The 21,327-nt window shown below is 43.5% G+C and overlaps 1 protein-coding gene across 1 annotated transcript in view; it reads right to left on the minus strand.

Annotated features, from left to right (window-relative positions):
* The window catches only part of GAD2 (glutamate decarboxylase 2), a 65,893-nt gene that overhangs the window by 13,220 nt on the left and 31,346 nt on the right, over positions 1-21,327 (minus strand). Inside the window, exons 9-13 of the mRNA XM_006058373.4 lie at positions 16,239-16,293; positions 14,461-14,577; positions 12,780-12,844; positions 4,951-5,029; positions 1,363-1,512 (exon numbers count right to left, since the gene is read on the minus strand). Of these exons, the coding sequence (XP_006058435.1) occupies positions 1,363-1,512; positions 4,951-5,029; positions 12,780-12,844; positions 14,461-14,577; positions 16,239-16,293 (466 nt within the window). The remainder of the gene's footprint in view (positions 1-1,362; positions 1,513-4,950; positions 5,030-12,779; positions 12,845-14,460; positions 14,578-16,238; positions 16,294-21,327) is intronic.

The raw sequence follows: 21,327 nt of genomic DNA on the forward strand, positions 1-21,327 counted from the left end.
CTGGGTACTGTGGACCTGGTCCATAGCTCTTTCTATAGACCTGATGAAGGAGCCATTCTGTGGTCCCATCCAGCTGACCAAGTCATTTGCTTGTTTCTGTGGGGCTGACCCTGTCGCCTCTTTGTGTAGGATACTTAGAAATCTGAGAGCCAGATGTCCCTGGGGGTCCAGTGGTTAAGAATCCACCTGCCAATCCACAGGACACGGGTTCTATCCATGGTCGGGGAAGATCCCACATGCCTCAGGGCAACTGAGCCTGTGTGCAGCGCGACTACTGAAGTCCATGAGCCCTAGAGCCCATGCTCTGCAGTAAGAGAAGCCATCACAACGAGAAGGCTGTGCACTGCGACTAGAGAACAGGCCCTGCTCACTGCAACTAGAGAAGGCCCACGCACAGAGACAAAGACCCAGCACAGTCTAAATAAATATATAAAATAACTAAATGTTAAAGGAAAGAAAGAAAGCTGAGAGTCAAATTTGTGGACAATTTCCCAAACACACCAAACCTAGGTCTCACCAGCTTCCCTCTCATCTCTTTGTCATGTTTCCCTGACATACTCTTTTAACAGTTGGACTTTTCTAGCAGTTGGGTTTTTCCAGCATGTCCTCACTGGCTCTAGCCATTGCCTCCTGTGGGAGATAAATGAAACCAGGTGGAAAGTCACCAAGCTGTGACATTTAAGTTAGAAATCTGGTCAAAGTGAAAAATAAAATCTTTGACCTTCCCAGCCTGCTTACATTTAACCACACACGTGTGCTCTTGGAAGCTATAATTAGGTCCAGCCAGTAGTGCACAACATTAGTTACAGAGTCCCATGTCTGAGAGTGGGGTGATCATCCACAGATAAATTCTGAGGTAAATAGAGAAACCAAACTAAAGGAGGTCACTAGGAAGTTCCAGGGTTTTGGAAAAAAGCTTTATAACTAGAGGTTACTCTGTGAAATGATAAAAACAAGCCATCATGCCGATTTTTTCCTTTTCTTTTTTGTTCTCCAAACAAAAAGTCTACATTTAACCTACCCAAATGATCAATCACTGGGTAAAAACCAAGAGCTGGGACAAGAACAGCAGTGAAACACTTCCTAGGAATCCAGGGAGTCTGCGGTATAAAGCAACATGGATTGGTTTTTTAGATAAATGAGCATTAGAAGCAATTTGGCTTAAACAAAAAACAAACAAACACACAACAGATTTCTTATATTTCTGCCCACATAGAAGGCAGACTAGATCTAGGATTCAGGAAACTTAGTCTTGAGGAAATAATTTTCATTTTGGAAGTCAATGTTTGCCATGTCCTCACAAGGGTCACCAGATAGAGCGTCTGTTTTTAGCTGCCATTCAGCCAGTTCCGGGGTGCTCACCTTTGCCCTCCACATCAGCCAGAGCTTAAAAACATCAACGTGGCGTCCGCACTGCAAGGCCTTGTCTCCAGTGTCGTAGGACAGGTCATAGTGCTTATCTTGTTGGAAGAGGTAGGAGGCATGCATCTGGTTGCAGCTCTGCATCAATCCCTGGAAGAGAAGAGAAAAGCTAGGAAACCCTGTGCTTAGTCGCTGAGTCATGTCTGACTCATTGTGACCCCACGGTCTGTAGCCAGCCAGGCTCCTCTGTCCATTGGGATTCTCCAGGCAATAATACTGGAGTGGGTTGCCATTTCCTCCTCCAAGGGATCTTCCTGACCCAGGTCTCCTGCACTGCAGGCAGATTTTTTACCATCTGAGTCACCAGGGAAGCCCTTAGGAAACTCTCTACTGATTTTATGTGTTCTATTGGGTTTACATTGTGATGGAAATTATTAAGAAAAATACATAAGAAAGAGGAGCTGAATATCCTGGAGAAAGAAAACAGTAAGAATTAAATGAGAAAAAAAGTGAGACAAGTATCTAAGCGGGATAGACTGTTGTGATAGGTCAGTTCTATGGGAAAAAGTGGCTTAGGGTCAGCTATTACCAGAGGTTAACATCAGGGCATATTTATACTTTTACTCTCCTTTTTAAGAGAAGGCATTTATCTTTTTTTTTTTCAATTTGTTGATTATTTCTGCTTAAGCTTCACAATACCCTTTATTGTGGCTGGTTATTAATAATTCCCATTTCACAGATGAGATTGAACGTCAAAAACTTTATGTAAGCCGCTCTGTAGCTTTTACCTAGAAATGGAACAGTTGGGATGTAAATCCAGCTCAGGTGAATTTCAGTGAGAAGGCATTTTTTTTTTTTTTTTTTAATCACAATCAGAGTATAATGTTCACTGGGAGGAATCAAACTATTTTGAAAACTCTTTGGTTTTATAAAATATCATTAGTGTGATTCTCCTACTGTTTCACTCATATTGAGTTCAAGTACTTTACCATTTAGCTGTAAGGGTTTGAGTTCTTTATGGAAATCACAGTTTTTAGGACAATTCATTGTGGTGGTGGTGGTTTAGTTGTTAAGTCGTATCCAACTCTTTGAAACCCCATGGACTGTAGCCTGTCAGGCTCCTCTGTCCATGGGATTTCCCAGGCAAGAATACTGGAATGTGTTCCCATTTCCTCTTTCAGGGGATCTTCCTGACCCAGGGGCGGAACTCCCATCACCTGCTGGCAGGAGGATTTTTTTATCACTGAGTCACCTGGGAAACCCAGTACAATTCACTGCTATTACTTTAAGATGCTAAAATCTAAAAAATAAAGACATTGGTACTCTGAGATCTTCAAAATAGTGAATCTTTCAGATGGCATGCTCCTCTCTCAAGAGGGATTAGAGTTTGGGGACTGTGTTTTCATGCTCACTTGCTTATGGTAGTTACAGTGGAAAGTTTCGTTGTCAATGACCATTAATTTACCCTGGCACCACAAGCTAACTATGGAAAATGGGTGGCAAAGTGATTGAACTATTTCAAAGACCAGTGAATGAATCATGCTCTCTGACTAAAACAGCATCGTCAGCCTCCTTACTACATTGCAATTTGTCACGAACCACAGGAAGTCTTTGACGCTTTGGTTATCTACAGTGTAATTGTAATTTTACAGAAGCTTTGACATTGACTTTTCCCTTTGTGACTCATGACAAGAGAAGAAAAGACTAAACTGTGATCACTTGGTTGAAGTTAGAAGTGAGAGCCCCTTCTGAAAGTTCTCCAAACTAAAACGAAAATGCAGCTAAAATTTGGTCTAGATTCTGAAAGACCAGACTAGGTCCCCAGATGGTAATAACAGATTTGGGCTCAGTCTTGTAGTCTGGACATCATATTCGGTGGAATTCATTAAGTTATTTGTTTGAGAGTGGGAGAAATTCAATACAATGTAATTATATTAGAGCAGTAGAATGACATTGAATTGGACTCGAAAACCAATAAGACTAAAAATTGCAATAGGTGAATCTATTTTGTTTCACGGTCACAGAAACTTGGCACCATTTTTCCCCCAGCCATGCAAGCTCATGGCTAGGTGCCTTCAGCCCTAAGGGAGACCACCCAGGGAGTGTGGAATGATGGATAGACCAGACCAGCTTCTACTGGGATAGGAAAAGCAACTCAGAGCACATGACCTCTAAAAGGTAAGACGGCACCAGTCTCCTTGTACAAAAGGACAAGTAGAAGTCAGATAAAAAGGTGAGATCATATCCTGATTCTGAGCCATTATATTCCAAACTATTTAAAATACATGAATAGCTTCTGGCTGTAAAAGAGTTGCTGTCAAAAAATTCCCCTGATCAAATAAACTTCAGAAACCGTCATAAATATCATTTTTTTAGATATTTATAAAATATATCAGCAATAAAAGGTTCAGATACTCCCTGAAATTATGAAACTTGTTTTCAACTCTTTAAGATAATATATTCCAAGTTTTTTTTTTAAACCAAGAACTCTTTTTTTTTTTTTTTTTAAACAAATCAGAGAATATCATCTGATAGCATGGTATTATTCCTTGGACCCCTATAAAAGAAATGTTATGAACTCTTGGATTTCAAAGGGATCCTAGAGCTGTTCATCTATTGCTTCCCCCTTCTTTTTTGGTCATGCCACAAGGCAATTTCTTGGAACCTTAGTTCCAAGAAATTGAAACCTTGCGCCTTGCAGTGGAAGCGTGGAGTCCTAACCCTGGACCTCCAGATCAGTCCCTATTCCTGCCCCTTCTATCTTTCCATCCTCTTTCTAACAAGCGCTTGTCCAATCTCCACTCAGTCAGCTCCCCTGATGATGAATTTATTCCTATATAAGTCATTCATTACCTGTTGGGCAGCTTAATTTTTAGAAAAGCATTCCTTTTATTGGCCCCAAGTCAGACTTAAAATCATGTTTATTGTGATTCTGTCATCAAAGCCGTACCATCCAATGTGACTAACCCAGCTCCCTGAAGCCTTAAATAAAAAGCAAATCTCTCCAACCTGAGTCATTTATGTTGTGAAGGCTGCTTTCCTCTCAGCCCTTTAAGTTAAACCCTTTTTAGATTAGATTAAACATCTTTAGTTCTTTCAACTACCTCTGTTCATGTTAATTAATGTTCCTCACTATTGGAGGTCTTGCTTGATGGGGTCTCCTATATGATTAGATGCTAACCTGAGCAAACCACTCCAAGTGTGGTTTAACCAGAGGCCAGTGGGGGACTGCCACCTCCCTCACCCTGAAACTCCACTTCTTTCAATCCCATGACTAATTTTTGAATGGTATTTCTCTCTTGACCCACTGTTGACCCTGCAGCAGAGTACAACCTAATGTCCTATGCCTTTTTCACAAGCACAATAATTCAGCCACACATGGAACATGACTGTCTCGTCTAGTCAGGATATAACTGTCTTATATTTGGACATAAGAGCAGGGCCTTACAGCTATCCTCATTCACAATTTCCCCTACTGTGGATGTGGCTCACTGTTCCATTCTGTAAAACGATCTTAATTTTGTCACTACACACATTACTCTATCCAACCCCAACTGCAGATGTGGCCATGAGTGAGGAAAGACATACCTCTTCTCTAACCAGGAGAGCAGAACACTGCAAAGGAACGCCCATCATCTTATGTGGATTCCAGGTCACAGAGTTGGCCCTAAAGGAAACAAATCAGGTGAAGACGGTGGCACCCATGACAGGCTCAGACGACCCCTTGTGAGGGCTCAGGTTTTTTGGTACTGTTTCTCAGACGCCAGCATGACGCTAACTTACAAAACAAGAGGGGGACCCTTCAAAATCTAAAACCTTTCCTTTGTCTACAAAGAGAACAGGTGAAGGCTGGTATCTCTCTTCAGCTCCATGGTGGTCTGAGAGCTCTGAGTGACTGGGACCAGCCTGTCCATGGTCCCTCCTTTGGCCACCACAGAGCAGGGCACCAGAGGGTCCCTCATGTGCCTTCAGTGTTCCCGCCTTTGACCCAACTGTAGCGCCCTGGAGCTCAGAGCAATGGCTCATTTTGCTGCTGAATTTTGTTCTTTTCCCAATCTAGTTCCTCCTTCTTTCCACTCGATTGATGACTAAATGTTTCAAATGTGTTCTTTTACAATAGCTAGCTCATATCCTGCTTCCATCTCTTCTCTCATCCAGAGATATCCTTTTGGACTGCAGGGAAGATACACTGTGGCTCCCATGGCAGCTTTCAGCCTATTTGTTCCAACACCCTTGGTAAGCAGAATACTCTCTCACCAGTCACAGCGATGCTCAGCTCAGGGGGTTATGCTGTTTGAAACTCCTAAACCACAGTCCTGATTCAGAGTCCTTTAATAATAAAAATTGCTATTATTATTATTATTATAATCTGGATATATTGTCTTAGCTGATACTTGGTTTCCATTTCCTCCTCCACCGGGTATCATAGTTATTTTCTAGTTCCGCTTACAGATCTCTCCTCTTCCTTTTGCCTCCAAAGTTCCAAACTGTGGGGTATGCCTCATGGTGTCCCCACACTAGATCCCAGGCTGGAGTCCTGTCAGTTTCCTGAACCACTTTTCATCACACCAAAGTCTGTTTAGTTCTCAGAAAATTCTATTCTCATGATCTTGGGTCTTCTGGTGCTATTTCCTCTTCCTGGAATGTCACCTCCTATGGCTTTAGTTAGTTACATCCTATTGATACTTCATCTTTTAAGGCCAATCAAGTATCATCTCTGCCAAGTTTTGCAGCTTCTTTCAACTTCTCTCCTTCTCACTCACCGTGTTGCTCAACCCTCTTCCTCCTCCAGTTCCCGGGAGAGCAGCAGCTCACTTCCCATGAGTCTCTGCGCCTGTCTCTGAGAGACCAAGGCATCCTCGAGGAGGAGACTCGGGAACGTGTCCTTGGCACCAACAGACTCACAGGAGGAAGGAGAGAAACAGGACAATACGCAGCGGCTCCTCCACAGGGTTGAGCAGTACTGGCCCTCCTCCAGCTGAGTGACAGACAGGGCTCACCCCACCCCCAGCACTCAAGGTGTGAGAACCTTGGGAAGAAATGAGATGCCAGGAAAGATCCCATTCCTCTAGTTGATGAATGGCGGTCAGTAGCTGGCCAGTCAGGGAACACTTACTGGCCTGGGGATCTTATCTGAATCGATGAATAGTCTGGCTCATTGTCTGGTCTTTCTTTAGCTTTGACACTGGCTTTCAGGTATATTGGAAGTGAGGAAAGAAGCCAAGCTGGTTCATGGCCAGATGGGATGGCTATACCCCTGGACAGAGGACTGAAAGACTTCATGAATAATAAAGAAACAGGTATCGAAAAGCTCCTTCTAGGAAAACAGCTCTTTGCTCTTTAGAATGAAACTGGAGTCAAGAAACCTGGGCTCTGAGCAGTAGGTAAATTTTGGTTAAGGGAGGGGAGCTCAGGAGCCAGACAGTCTGAGTTTGCATCCAGGTTCTATCACTTGCTAGCTGTGTGACCTTGAGCAGGTTACTTAACCTCTCTGTGCCTAGACTCCCTTGTCTACAAAAGGAGAATAATAGGAAATTGTTTGGGACCTCCTTGTGGTCCAGTGGTTAAGAATTCACCTTGCAATGCAGGGGATGTCGGTTCGATCTCTGGTAAGAGAAGTAAGATCCCACATGCCATAGAGCAACTGAGTCTACGCGCTGCGACTACTGAGCCTGCGTGCAACAACTAGAGAGCCTGAGCTCTGCAACAAAAGACCCGGTGCGCCACATGCAAATAAGACTCAACGCAGTCAAATAACTACATGTTAAAAGATAATAAATCACTTGGGTAAAGTGCTTATAACCGTATCCAACACAATAAACAGTAAATAAGCCTGGCTCTTGCTACTAAGTTCAACTCTATCATTTGGAGCTTTGTGACCCTGGGCATATGTACACAGCCATTCGGTATGTTCTATACTATTCTATAGCTGGATGCCCAATACTGACAAAATGCAGCTTTATCAGTAATGACACCAAATGGAGAAGAAAATAGCTGTTTTCCACGTTTCTGAATGAGGGTGTTTACTTCTACACAGTGGCCCATTTGTCTTTTTAGACTAGAAGCTGTCAAGCCCCCCACCGAATGGTCCCTGAATTCTCTCAGAGGGGCTGCCTCATAAACATGCAAAAAGATGCAGACAGTGATTCAATGACATGGCGTTAGTTCATGTGAGAAATGTTGGCAATTTGTGAAAAGCAGCCTCAGGTTCATTTCAAAATGTTTCGCCTTGAAATGTTATTCCTCTGTGACTTTCAGTAAGTTTATAGAGAGCTGAGCCCCCTGGGGCTGTTGGGAGATATTTCTCAGTGCCCGCCTGTGCACGCCAAGCTCAGAAGATCCCAAACGAACTAGCCCCCTCCTCATCCTTCCAGATCTCTTCTCTCTCCTTTATTCTGGACCTCAATTCTTCACACCCCTTTTCCTCCCAAGCATTCAGGTCTCAAACCTTAGTGGTGTGGTTTCATTCTCTTTCTTTCCTCTCCTATATCACTCTTTGCAGTTTTTTTTTTTTAAGTTCTGTATAAAGCACTTTATTCTGTAGTACTTTAGTGCTCGATTTGCATGTGTGTGTATGTGGATGATATATGAGAATCACTCGGAAATTTTTCAGCATTCACGTGCTAACTACATTTACTATTTCCTATGTGGCAGGCAATGCTCTAATTGATTCAAATGGATTAATTTATCTAATCCATGTAGCCTGTGATGTACACACTGTCATTGTACCAGTTTCATAGATGGAGCGACATCTTGCTCAAGAGCACATAGCTAGCAAGTGGGATTCAAGCCATTGCTTGTCCACAGGGTCCTTGCTCTAACAGTGACCTAATGCTACAGGTATCCACTGAAAACCATGGAGAGTCTGAAATGTTTCCTTTTGAGGTGTGACTGGCATGCTGCTGCTAAGTCGCTTCAGTTATGTCCGACTCTGTGCAACTCCATAGATGGCAGCCCATCAGGCTCCCCCGTCCCTGGGATTTCCAGGCAAGAACACTGGAGTGGGTTCCCCTTTCCTTCTCCAATGCATGCATGCATGCTAAGTTGATTCAGTTGTGTCCGACTCTGTGCAACCCCATGGGCAGTAGCCCACCAGGCTCCTCTGTTCCTGGGATTCTCCAGGCAAGAACACTGGAGTGGGTTGCCATTGCCTTCTCCAACCTGTTACCTAGATTCCAGTAAAAAATGGAAACGTCCTGGTGGTGGTTTAGTCACTAAGGCTTGTCCAACTCTTGTGCATATGCATATTGAAAAACTTCCCCAGGCCGCTATGATATGCTCCCAACACAATGGTGCCAGATTTCTGATGTAACATTTGAGAAAAGTGTTTTATATATGACAAGCTCATGTTAGCTCGATGAAAGACATCTCCCCAAAAATGCCCCTCACTCTCTTCAACACGATATGCAAAACCGTAAAATCTGTCAGGGAGGACACTCTCTGGAATTTCTAAAGGATTATTAACAGAAAATATAGCAAGGCAAAAAGAGCACTATATATAAATCGTATGTCAGCATTTTGTAACATCTGGCGTTCTTAGTGTAACTGGAGTGTGACTTTTCCATTGGATCAGCCAAAAGGTTTGTTCAGGTTTTCCATAAGATGTTATAGGAAAACCCAAATGAACTTCCTGGCCAATCCAATACATACACACACACACAAAATATTTCAGAAGGAAGTGAAGGAAGCAGAAGCACCGGCTTTTTAATAAATTACACCTGAAGAACTGGTCTCTGATGACGCATTCTGCTCCAGGAAGCAGCTCTCCTGGGTTCATCTCCTTCCCTTCCACATCTCTGTTTCCTACCCTGAGCATCTCTCCCCTCCACTCCTCCTGCACCTGGTCCTCTATGAAGCCCCAGTAGCTCCTCCTCAGTCCTGGCCTCCATCTCCTCTTGAACCCAGAGTGGCCTTTCCAAAGCACAGGAAATGCCACTCTTCTCTTCAGTTCAGTCAGTTGAGTTCAGTTCAGTCGCTCAGTCATGTCCAACTCTTTGCAACCCCATGGACTGCAGCACGCCAGGCCTCCCTGTCCATCACCAACTCCTGGAGTTTACTCAAATTCATGTCCATTGAGTCGGTGATGCCATCCAACCATCTCATCCTCTGCTATCCCCTTCTCCTCCTGCCTTCAATCTTTCCCAGCATCAGGGTCTTTTCAAATGAGTCAGTTCTTTGCATCAGGTGGCCAAAGGTGGCATCTCTTCAGACCCCCACTATGGCTGCTATAAGAGGACCTCTCCAGTGTTTTTCCCCAACCCGAGAAACACAAGGGTCTCTATGCACAATAAGGGCTCGAATGGCAGTGATAATCAGCTCAGGGATTTACCTTCATCTGGATTTGGCTCTGCAGGCAGACACTCCACTGAGACTCATTATGCAGGACTTCCGGATCCTCCACTAGCTTCCTGGTCTCTGACACAAATCCATCTTGGTCTCCAACAAAGTTTGTCTGAACTTTCCCCAAGGACCCTCTCAAACCTCTATGACCCTGCTCTTCACCTTAACGCCCTTCTTCTGCTTCTGCCTGATGAAGCTCCATGAAGCTCACCCCAGGGGGAAGGCTTCCCTTCCTTTAATAACCCTGTTTAGAAGGAACAATCTGTCTCTTGAGCCTTTAATTCCTCTGCCTTGACCTGTAATCCATGGTTGACTGCAGTCTCCCTACTAGATTCTAAAACCCTTGAAGACAGGCTTCCTAGCATATTTGACTTTGCGTCCACACTGTGCTTCATGCAGTGGTTTGCCTAAGGCAGAGGGCCCATAACCAATGAACTGAGTTTCTGAACCTCTGGCCCTTAGGGGTGGGAGTAGGACTAATAATTAGTAAGGTTGGCAGGATCTGTGCTGGAACCTTCAGCTGGGCGAGAAAGTCTTGAGAGTGGCCCACAACAATGGCTTCTTCCAGGTACACAGCAGCCTGCTGCCAGGAGGGATTAAAGAAAGGTCCATTGACAATGCCCAGGAGTGCCAGGTCTCCTGGCACCCTCTTAGCTATCTCATCCCTAAATAGCTTGACAGTGTTATCAGAGAAGAAAGGTGCTTTCTGAGACAGGCAGGTGCCCAGGTGCTCGTGCCATTCTGTAATGAGGACAGCAGTCTGGGATCCCTGTGACCAGAGGGCCACCTTTGGATCTGGGGGACAGGAATTCACGAAATTCACTCATTTTAGAGTGAGTCCTCATGCTTGGAAAGTGGGCATGGCAACCCACTCCAGTATTCTTGCCTGGAGAATCCCATGGACAGAGGAGCCTGGTGGGCTACAATCCATAGGTTGCAAAGAGTGAGACACAACTGAAGCAACTCAGCACACATACATGCAAGTAAGGCAAATTTCTTTCCTAAAACTGTGTCCATGTGGATTTCACTTGGCCCTAAAATCTTCTTCACCAAAGAAAGTGAGCCTTTTGTTGATAAGTCACCCAGATGGATTCTCTCAGGTCAATGGATGGCTGGCGAGGGTCCACTCAAAGCAGAACAACGGTCCCTCATTTTTTTTTATTTTTATTTTTTGGCAGCGCCGTGTGGTACACAGAATTTTAGCTCCCCAGGGATTGAACCTGTGTCCCCCTTCCATGGAAGCGTGGAGTCTTAACCACTGGACCATCAGGGAAGTGCTGACAGTCCCTCATTTTTAAAAAGGACTTCTTTGGCTGTTTCTACTTAGTAGATTTACTTCCAACACAGCTTCAAGAATTCCAGCCACTAGAGAGGACTCTGTGTTCCATAACAAATGTTCTAAGCTTTGCTCTCAAATAAGAGTCTTCAGTACAAAAGCGCGTGGGTGTTTATTTTTCCAAAGCCCAGAGTATGTGATTTAGCGAGCTTTCAGGTAGTCATTGGTGGAGGGCACCCCTGGCTGGCTGTCAGCACTTGGAGCCACAGCTGGCATCAAAGGTATAGAAACAGCCTCTCACGTTCTGTGCTGCTTAGTTTAAGGGGACTCAACGATGAGAAGGTTCTGTACACAGGCCAATTCTTCTGATAGCATGTCATCTGAATTTTTGTTCTGATCTTCTGAACAAGCACCTTCTGGATGGTTTTCTTTTCTTCATTCTCTTTTCCTGTTTAGTTCACTCCTTCTTTAGCTTCTAGTTCCAGGCAGATCTTCACGACAAGAAGGAATTCTGATCAACTAACCAGAAGCAGAGACCTAAAGCTGGCTCCCCCTGGGAAGAGGCCAGGCCAATCCTTACCCACTCACATCTGAACAGGCACCTTCAGTCAGAATGTGGGCAGCAGATTGGGGGACCTGGGCCTTGGCTGGTCTGTCTCGAGTCTTCTCCAGCCCTCCTTCTGCTCATGAGACAGGGTGCCCCAGACTCTTCAGTAATCCCATGCCCTCCTTCCCTAACCATGCACTCTATGTGTGTGGGTAGGCCTGGATATCACACAGCACACCCTGTCCATTCATTCTGGCCTGGCTGCCCTGTGTGACTGGTGCTTTCAGACGTTTTCAAGCTCTGTCAGTCTCCTCATCTTGGTACAGAAATTGTGCCGAGATGTCCAGAGGTAGAGCCGGGGGAAGCTTCCCCTTGACAACACCTGGCTACTTGGCTGGGCACAGTGGGCATTTGGCAGTCCTGGATGAATCCAGGCTTTCTCAGTTGCCTGGCATGTCAGGCTCCCTGCTATCCTTGACCTGCCACATTGTGATGGGAGAACTGGGAACTCTGAGCTCCCTCTGCATAGGGGCAGGAACCGAAGCCTGAGACCAATTCTGCATTCTGTGATTCTTTTTCTTTTTCCTTTGGCCCTGAGTAGGCTTTATGCTAATCAAATATCACCTCCTTTGTGCTTTGCAGCTTTTTCTCAATGGTCTCCTGCTTAGTCTCCTAAGTAAAGGTGACTGCAGGATCCATCAGAACTCACCGGAAAGAACCATTATGGAGATGAAGCCATCAGGCGATGTTATCACAAGCAGGTTTCACTTTAAGTCAATGGGCCACGTTAAACCACAAACCCCTCTTTCAACACTGATAAATTACAAGGTGCTTCTTTGCGTCACAAAATTATTAATTGGTTTCTTTAAAGCAGTGGTTATTATCCTCTAGTGAGAGCGACCTATCTCCCCAGAAAACAGCGGCCTGCATGAAGCTTTTAACAATTTTGATAGTTGTTGGTTCCGAGATCCCAGGAAGGTCATTCCTGAGTACTCTGGCCAACCATGGAGGCCAGTTAGGAATCTCTATGATCTCTGTGTTTGAGAGACATACAACTTGGGTCACTTGGATAGGATCTGATGTCTCTGCTGTCTACACAAAATACTCATGCATTTATGACCACACAAGGCAAAGCACACGAGCACTGAGAGAACGGGCTCACCTGTACACCAACACTTGTTGGACATTGGGTGTAATTTGCTTTTCACATATAGCTTTCACACTTTACGTTGTTAAGGAGAAAAATGTATGTACCTCTCCACGCCGCTCAGTTTCCACTTGTGTTTCCGAGACATCAGTAATCCCCCACCCCAAGCTGCCTGGAAAAAGAAGGGCATACAAAGGCAGTGTTTTCTCATTGCCTGGATTTCTAGAGTTTGGTATCTTTCAAAACAGTAAGCATTGCATGGAGTGAAAGTTACAGCCTCAAGCCCAGATAACTTGGGGATTGGCACTAGACTTCCAAAGGTTAACTTGGGGGGCTATTCTAAGGTCTCAGGCTCCATCGCACTTTTATATGGGTGTCAGAAGCCAAACACTTCCTCAGTCTGCAGGAAAAGGAGAAAGATCCTTCCCAATCCATCAGTGCTGTGCTTAGTCCTATGGAAGCCCATCATTTCAGAACTACAAGTGCTAATCTCTCCACAGTTTAGACTAAAAATGATAAATTAAAACCCTTTAAACAACTTTCACATTGCAAGGAAAACTCTTTCTGACAACTCTGAGTGCATATTATTAATATAAAGCCAAAATGACCTAAGCCAGTCTACTCAACAACAGAAGTCTCTTGCACTGGAATGGAAAGCAACTTATGCTTCCTTCGTTGATAAAGCCTCACAATGGAAAACACATCAGCTGAACCAAGCATGGTGCTTAGTGACGATGTGGCATTGATTCCTGATCTCATTGTGGGTTGTTAGCAGTTTTCAGAGAGTTGCTGATCATTGAGCCACACTTTGAGTCATGTTGGTCTAAACTTAAATTCCATTAGTTTGTCCTTCTAAAAGTTGACATCTGTTTTCATTTGAAAATGTCTTGATGAGTGCTCTCCATTATTTCTTGGTGTGACTAACTGTGGAGTCAAAACGTCTCATATATGGCCTATCTTACTAGCTGACCATACATTGGAAATTTGGTGACTCGTATTTCCTAGCAAGTTGTCAAGTCTATTTTCCTCCTCAGTTATACTAGTTTCTGACTTGAGTTGAATTTTTTATCCACTGGATCTCCTAGATAAATGAAACTCCTTTTTACTCTTTCGATCATTCTCATAAGGAAGGAAGCTTTGCGTGTACATGACTGTGTATTTGCATGTGTGAGACTGTGTGCATGTGTGTTTGCATGTGTGTGACTGTGTGTATCTTTGTGTGTGTGTGTTTGCATGTGTGTGACTGTGTGTATCTTTGTGTGTGTGTGTTTGCATGTGTGTGACTGTGTATCTTTGTGTGTGTGTGTTTGCATGTGTGTGACTGTGTGTATGTGTGTGTGTGTGTGTGTGTGTGTTTGCATGGTGTGTGACTGTGTGTATCTTTGTGTGTGTGTGTTTGCATGTGTGTGACTGTGTGTATCTTTGTGTGTGTGTGTTTGCATGTGTGTGACTGTGTGTATGTGTGTGTGTGTGTGTGTGTGTTTGCATGTGTGTGACTGTGTGTGTTCCTCTGTGGACATTATGACTCAATGAACCAAGAACTAAGTACTCAGCTCAGGTCCTGGTCCCAGAAATAAGAATATTATCCTGTTGGGGATGTTAAGGCATAATCAGCCTCAGATTGCTTCCAGCGCATGTCGTGTACTGTGTGAGTCATGTACTACATTGTCTCTGCGATCTTAAAAAAAACAAAAACAAAAACAAAAAAATACAATACATTTCATTCCATGAGCTCCAGGCGCAAAATGTGCAAGAACATTTCAGTGGTGGTCCCTCTGGAATACTTACATCCACGTGCATCCAGATCTTATACTTTTTGCAAATGTCAGCAACTGCTAACAGGGGGTCAAATGCTCCATACACAGTGGTCCCAGCTGTGGCACTCACAAGGAAAGGGACAAACCCCTGTGCAAATGAGAAAGCCCCAAAGAATGTAAACCAGCAGTCCAAGGATTCTTTTAAAAAGCTGATTTTAAAAGGTGGACATTCTCCTCCTATCTTACACTTCTGTCTTTTTGGAACCACCAGAAGGGTTTTGACGATAACTTGGAGGCTAATAGGAACGACGTTTGCCCTCCAGATCTGAGTTCTTCAGGCCATTCCGTTGGCTCTGCCAGTTGCCTTATGAGAACAGGCACTCCAGTTCTCAGAAGAGGCTGCACTGGACCCAGGGGTGAGTAAACTTGGTGGTGCCCACAAACCTTTGGTATATTCCAAGGAGAGTTTCTGGCCTTCCCCCTACCCACCCACTTACTTTCCTAGTCTTTCTTTTTCATAGCAGGGTCTCTGAACATAATAGAGTGAGCAGACAAAAGGACAAAGAGAAGAAACTCCTACCAGCCCATTATTCCTCGTTGGAAAAATCCCTAGATAACTTATTTGGAGTCTGAGGATTCACTTGGGAGTAAACAATAAGCCATGATTTTATCCATCTAAGTTGACTTAGTCTGTCTGGCCATGGCTAAATGAAAACTGATAGAAATAATAGGCTGCTCATGAAAAATGGCCAAAGAATGTCAGTCAGTCGTGTCCGACTCTTGTGACCCCATGGCCTGTAGCCTCTCAGTCCACAGAATTCTCCAGGCAACTGGAGTGGGCAGCCATTCCCTTCTCCAGGGGATCTTCCCGACCCAGGGATGGAACTCGGGTTTCCTGCATCGCAGGCAGACTCTTTAATGTCTGAGCCACCAGGGAAGACCAAATGAAAACTGATAGAAATAATAGGCTGTTGCTGAAAGATGGCTGAAGAATGCCTCAAATAGGGTGAAGAGTTACTCCGTAAAGACACGACAGGCCCTGATGTTACAGAGTCAGTCTTTAGGTGGCAGCAAAGGTTTATGTGGTTACAAGTGGTTCTAGGACCAGAATAAGGGTCCTGCTGCCACTCTGTAGGGGAGGAAAAGGCCTAAGAAAACGAATAATGATTTCTGAGATCCTAATAATAAAATTCATGTGTCATGTTGTTGAACTGGGAACTGCAGATGAAATCTACTAAAAGCTCCAACCTGCAGATCATGAAGGGATGTAAATGACTTTCTAGAGCTTTGGAGGAATTTTCAGCAGGTCTTCAGAACGTGTCATTTCTAAAAAAAAAAGTACTAAATGGCTTCCTGAAACATAAGGTGTTTGGAGGGTCAATCATTTCAGTATGTGTCTTGGCAGGAAAACGGTCCCTTTCAAGTAACCACACACAGTAACTCCCGTATGCTAAATTAGCTTCTAGGGATTTTCCATTTGTGAATGCAGTCTTTCCAGTGAATCTGTTTAATGCCAATCCTCATCACACAGGAAGGCAAGTCCATTGGAAGCTGTTACTACCATTGTGTTACTAGAACTGTTAGTATAACTGTGTTACTATAATTGTTAGTACCACTGTATATAGAATTTACTCAGTAACTTAGAATTTTTCAAAGTAAAGCCCATCACTCAGAAATAAGTAATGACTGAATGAAAAATTCCATGTACTCTTTACAAATACAACAAAAACACTTTCTCTAGTGGATGGAAACAGAAATACACACCCTTAGCTTGTTATGAGCTGCATAAAACTCCCTTCAAAAACTTACTTTTTGTTTAGCTTCAAGGATCCTTCTTTCAAGGTCAGATGGGATCATTTTCCCCCTGAAAGGAGAAGCAAATATATGTTTGCTTTGAATAATTTACTTTGTTCCCTTTACAAAGACTTGCAAGGGGGTAAAAGTTCAACCTTAAATGATTGATAATAACGACCAGTTGGAATCATTTCTTGGTTGTTTCCAGAAAGAAAGGCATTTCCTTCAAGTGACGCTGGACTGTCATTTCTGATGTGCTTAGGAGGCTCCCGATCCCGCTGTCCACGTGTCTCTCCACTCTGCACAGAGCCTGTTTTATAGGCAATCTCCTTAGTTAGAGCAAACCTGTTCTGGAGTGAGACATTTGGCACTGAAAGCAGATTTAGAAAAAAGATTTGTCTTCCAAATCTTCCAACAAACAGACCTGCAATTGCACACAGAGATGAAATGCCAAGAAGAGAAAATCCACTCTGAAACATCTGAATAAAAATATTACGCCCAAAGCTACCCAGTTACATTCCAGAGAGCTAAAACCACAAAGCAGACCAAGAACTCATGGGCTCAAATGTCAGATAGGCACCTTTCATCTCCATCCTTTCATCCTTTCCTTCCTAAAATAGAAACACATAGTGCTTTAGTTACTATAAAACCCCACTACTGGACTTCTCCGGTGGCCCAGTGGTTAAGAATCCACCTGCCAATGCAGGAACATGAGTTCGATCCCTGGTCCTGGCAGATCCTAATGCCTCGGGGCAACTAAGCCCGTGCGCCACAACTATTGAAGCCCGCAAGCCGAGAGCCATGCTCTGCAACAAGAGAAGCCACCGCAATGAGAAGCCCGTGCACTGCAGCTAGAGAGTAGCCACTGCTCTCGCTGCAGCTAGAGAAAGCCCTTGTGCAACAACGGAGACCCTGTGCAGCCAAAATAAATAAATTAGTAATTAAAAAAAAAAACTACTATTATAGTAATCAAAGGAGTTGATTTCTACAAGAAGTTAGAGGCGGCTAGATGTGTGGTCTTAGTCAAGTCACTTAATTTCTCTGTGCCTATTATGACCATACCTTAGCGATAATATTACTTATGGAGTTATGAGGGTTATATGAGTTAATAGATGAAAAATTATTTTTAAAAGTGCTTGGCATTTAGGAAGTATTCCAGAAAAGAGAGCTTTGATTGTTGAGGTTTTTATAATGCATTATGACATTCCTACCTCAAGACTCTGGAGGGAAAAACCAAGCAAAGGACAGAGTAGCTAACTGTACGTTACTGGAGGCGTGAACGATTTTTTTGAACCAAAAGAACTCTTCTGAGGTTTCTACACTGCTAAACTTTTCACACTGGGGTCATTGATCTAGGTTTGTAAAACACAGCTTGGAAAAATAAGTGATTGGAAGGAGGTTGTCATCATAAGCAGCTGGGAATGCTACTGGCATTGAGGGGACAGTAAGTGAGGTTCGGAATGTGCCCTTAGACTCATAGTCTTTTGTGGGGATCCTTGTAATTTTAGGCAGATATCGATTTAGATACAGAGCAAGCCATTAGGCTACTTCATTACAGCTTCTAGTGTTGTCTTTCCTAAGCTTTCCTGACTGAAATATGTTATCTTATTTTAAACTACTTTTCTCATCTTTCTCCATTTTATAAAAGTAATTTGGGCATAGTGGCCATTGTATCTTCTACAATTTTCATTTCAAGCTGACAAAGAAGGTATTACATAATGGTTGGCATCGAAAGCAGAGGTTAGTCCCTCTGCTTTAAAAAGCATGGAGAACCACTGAGTTTTGTGAAGCTATTTTCCAAAGAAAGGCAGTTAACACATTATTGACCGGAGACCTATGACTGCCATAGGTGTTAGTTTCTGCAAAACTCCCCTGGTCAATAAAGCATTAAAATGCAATTAATTACCCGGCAACGGCAATGAACACATCACCAGTGATTAATCAGTTGGACTGCAGTGAAACAAAGACCATTAAATGTATATTGGGTGCTAAGGGTGTGATTCTAATTCGAGCAGCCCAACTCTGGAGACTTCCTGTGGGATGGGCCTCTGATGGAGGGACAGAAGGAATGGAGGGGCAGGCTTGTGGCAGGGGTGGGTGAGGGGTGGAGAGTTCTGGAAGGCCCTTCACACCCTACATGTCTCCCTACACGTCACAGCTTGTCCTGGGAGCATCCCTGAAAGCTGTGATTTTATTTGCAAAAAGTGGAAACAGAGACACAGACATAGAGATCAAACATATGGATATCAAAAGGGAAGTGCAGGGGATGAATTGGGAGATTTGGATCGACATATATACACTATTGATATCACATATGAAACAGGTAACTAGTGAGAACCTACTGTGCAGCACAGGGAACTCTACTCAATGCTCTGTGGTGACCTAAATGGGAAGAAAATCCCCCAAAGACGGGATATATGTATATGTACAGCTGATTCACTTTGCTGTATAGTAGAAACTAACACAACATTATAAAGCAATTATACAGCAATAAAAATTAATTAAAAAAAAAAAGAATTGTTCTACCCACCTGAAGAAAAGAAAAAGAAAGCTATGATTTTTCAGCCTCTCTTAGATCTGGCTATGCCAAAACACCTTGCACCACCATGATAAAAACAAAAGGTTCACATTTCAGAGGAAATTCAGGTCTTATATTTACCTTTGAAACTAAGTTTTAAGTACTTTAAAATTGCAAAGGTGCTTTTGTTGATAAACATAAAATTGAGAGGAGATTTTCAGAAATTGTTTGCAAGTCTCAAATGTTACCTAGTCTACCACGATTAACCTCCTCTGCCTTGGAGAGTTCTGGGGAGACTGACTTGACAATTGCTATTTGCTCACTAATCACATCTAGATATTTTGTTAACCCTTGGTAGTAAGACCACACAGAAAAGTCACAGATAAGGAACATCAGAATTGGGAGGGGCCCAAGACCTCTTTCTCGTTTTCTCAATGATTGTCTCATTTCTCAAATGAGGAAATAGGACAAGACAGTTGCCTGAGTGACAGCCTAGAATCAGGTAAAGCCTGGCTGAAACGAGAAAGTAAATGCCAAGCTTCCAGAAGAAACTCAAAGGGCCAAACATATAGGAAACCTCTTGGCAAATGTTGTTGTCTTTGAAGAAGATAAGATAAATCCTTGTGATGACATTTAGCTTTCAGGAATCGGAGGTGTCATTCACACCTGCTGGGAAAGCAGTGATGAATGTATGCGTGCAGGCATGATAAGTCACTTCAGTCATGTCTGACTTTGTGACCCTATGGACTCTAGCCCACCAGGCTCCTCTGCCTATGGGATTTTCCAGGCAAGAATACTAGAGTGGGTTGCCATGCCCTCCTCCAGGGGATCTTCCCCACCCATGGATAGAACGCACGTCTCTTATGTCTCCTGCATTGGCAGGTGGATCCTTTACCACTAACACCACCTGGGAAGCCCAATGAACATACACTCTGTCCCATTTCCACATGAAGGCAGGGAGAAGGGACAGCCTTGTCAAGTCATCAAGTCCAAGTGTTTGCTTCTCACAGAGTGGAAAGCTCTGGGTTTTCCCTTAACAGATAGGCTCCAGACTTCTCCAGGCATCCAGCCTTCAAACCTGTATTTGCTTTGTCCACCTGGAACCCAGAGCCTGGCACGCTGCAGGCGGCAGATGGACATTTGTGGGAGGTATGTGACTAGAAGGCAAACGTTTCACCCCAGGATATTAATATACTCACTTTATCTTGGTGACTGATCAGAAAGCTAGTATGGGAGACTCTGTAGACAAAACTTTTCACCTTTGCAGTGATCTTAGAATTGGATGACTTTGTAAAATTTCGCATGCATAAAAATCATGATGTATGTTTTCAAAATGCATATTCCTTGGCCCTGATCTTAGGGACTTTGATTCAGAAGGTCAGTGATAGGGCCCTGGAATTAATTCATTCTACAAATATTTACTGAAGACTCACTATGTGCCAAACGCTATTAGGGGTGCTGGGGCACCAGGGTAAACAGCCCAGTTTCTACTCTCAGGGCTTACATCCTAACAGAGGAGACAAACAATAACAAGTAAACAAACATGCATAGCAATCCGCATTTCTAACAAGGAGATTGTGGCACAGGCAGACCTAGGTCCACGTTGAGAAACGTTGCTTTAGAAATGGAAGTTTTATCCTGGCAGGTATTTCCATAATTGTGTAACATACTAGCCAGGCATTTTTCACAGGACCCAGGCTTTTGAGCCATCACAGACATAGGGCAGCTAGCAGAAGGAAGTCTGGCCATGACTTTGTGCATCCCCATCTGCCCACATGCTGTGAGGTGGAAGAGAGCCTCCAAACTCCCCAACAGGCTCCTCCGAGGATTAGAAGCTCTCTGGCAGCCCTAGCTTTTCCAGACAAGCATCTTTTCATGCAGGGAAGCTTTAGATGGCAGCTGTTGCATCCTGTATGCCTGGTTTAGAAGTATTTCCATAGCAAAATGTATATCTTTTACCTTTAGGTATGCAGCAGCCTCTAAGCACCCAGTGAAACAGTGGCTGATACTCTGCGGTGCTATTCTCTGTTAGGTGCCAGTGTTTAAGAAAAAAACTGCCATTAAAAGGGAGGACTGTTGAACCAGACTGCTGCTTTGGATGAGGCAGTTTTACATGGAGATTCTTGATTTTGATAGTCTTTAAAAAATGTATATGATGGAGACTTCCCTAGCCATGTAGTGGTTAAGACTCCACGTGTCCACTGCAGGGCGCACAGGTTTGCGCCCTGGTTGGGTAACTAAGATTCCACATGCCGTGCAGAGTGGCCAAATAAATTTTTTTTTTTAATTTAAAAAGCAAAATGTGTCAGAATGGGTTAAAAAAACCTAAGCATGAAAAATAAGTATTAAAAAATTCATATGATGCTCTCATTAGGTATACAGAAGTCAAAACCTTATGTTGTACACATGATATTTTTATAACTATGATAAACCAAGGCTATCTCAATAAATTAAAAAAAATTTTTTAATCCATATGATGCTGTTGGGTCAGAAAGCTTGATGAAGTTGCCTGAGCAAAATCCCACACTGCCAGCTAGAGCCATCAGCAGGAAGAATCTTCTCTTTGTGGAAAGAAACAAATGACAC

This window comes from Bubalus bubalis, chromosome 14, assembly GCF_019923935.1.
Source record: "Bubalus bubalis isolate 160015118507 breed Murrah chromosome 14, NDDB_SH_1, whole genome shotgun sequence".
Taxonomy (NCBI): Eukaryota; Metazoa; Chordata; class Mammalia; order Artiodactyla; family Bovidae; genus Bubalus; species Bubalus bubalis.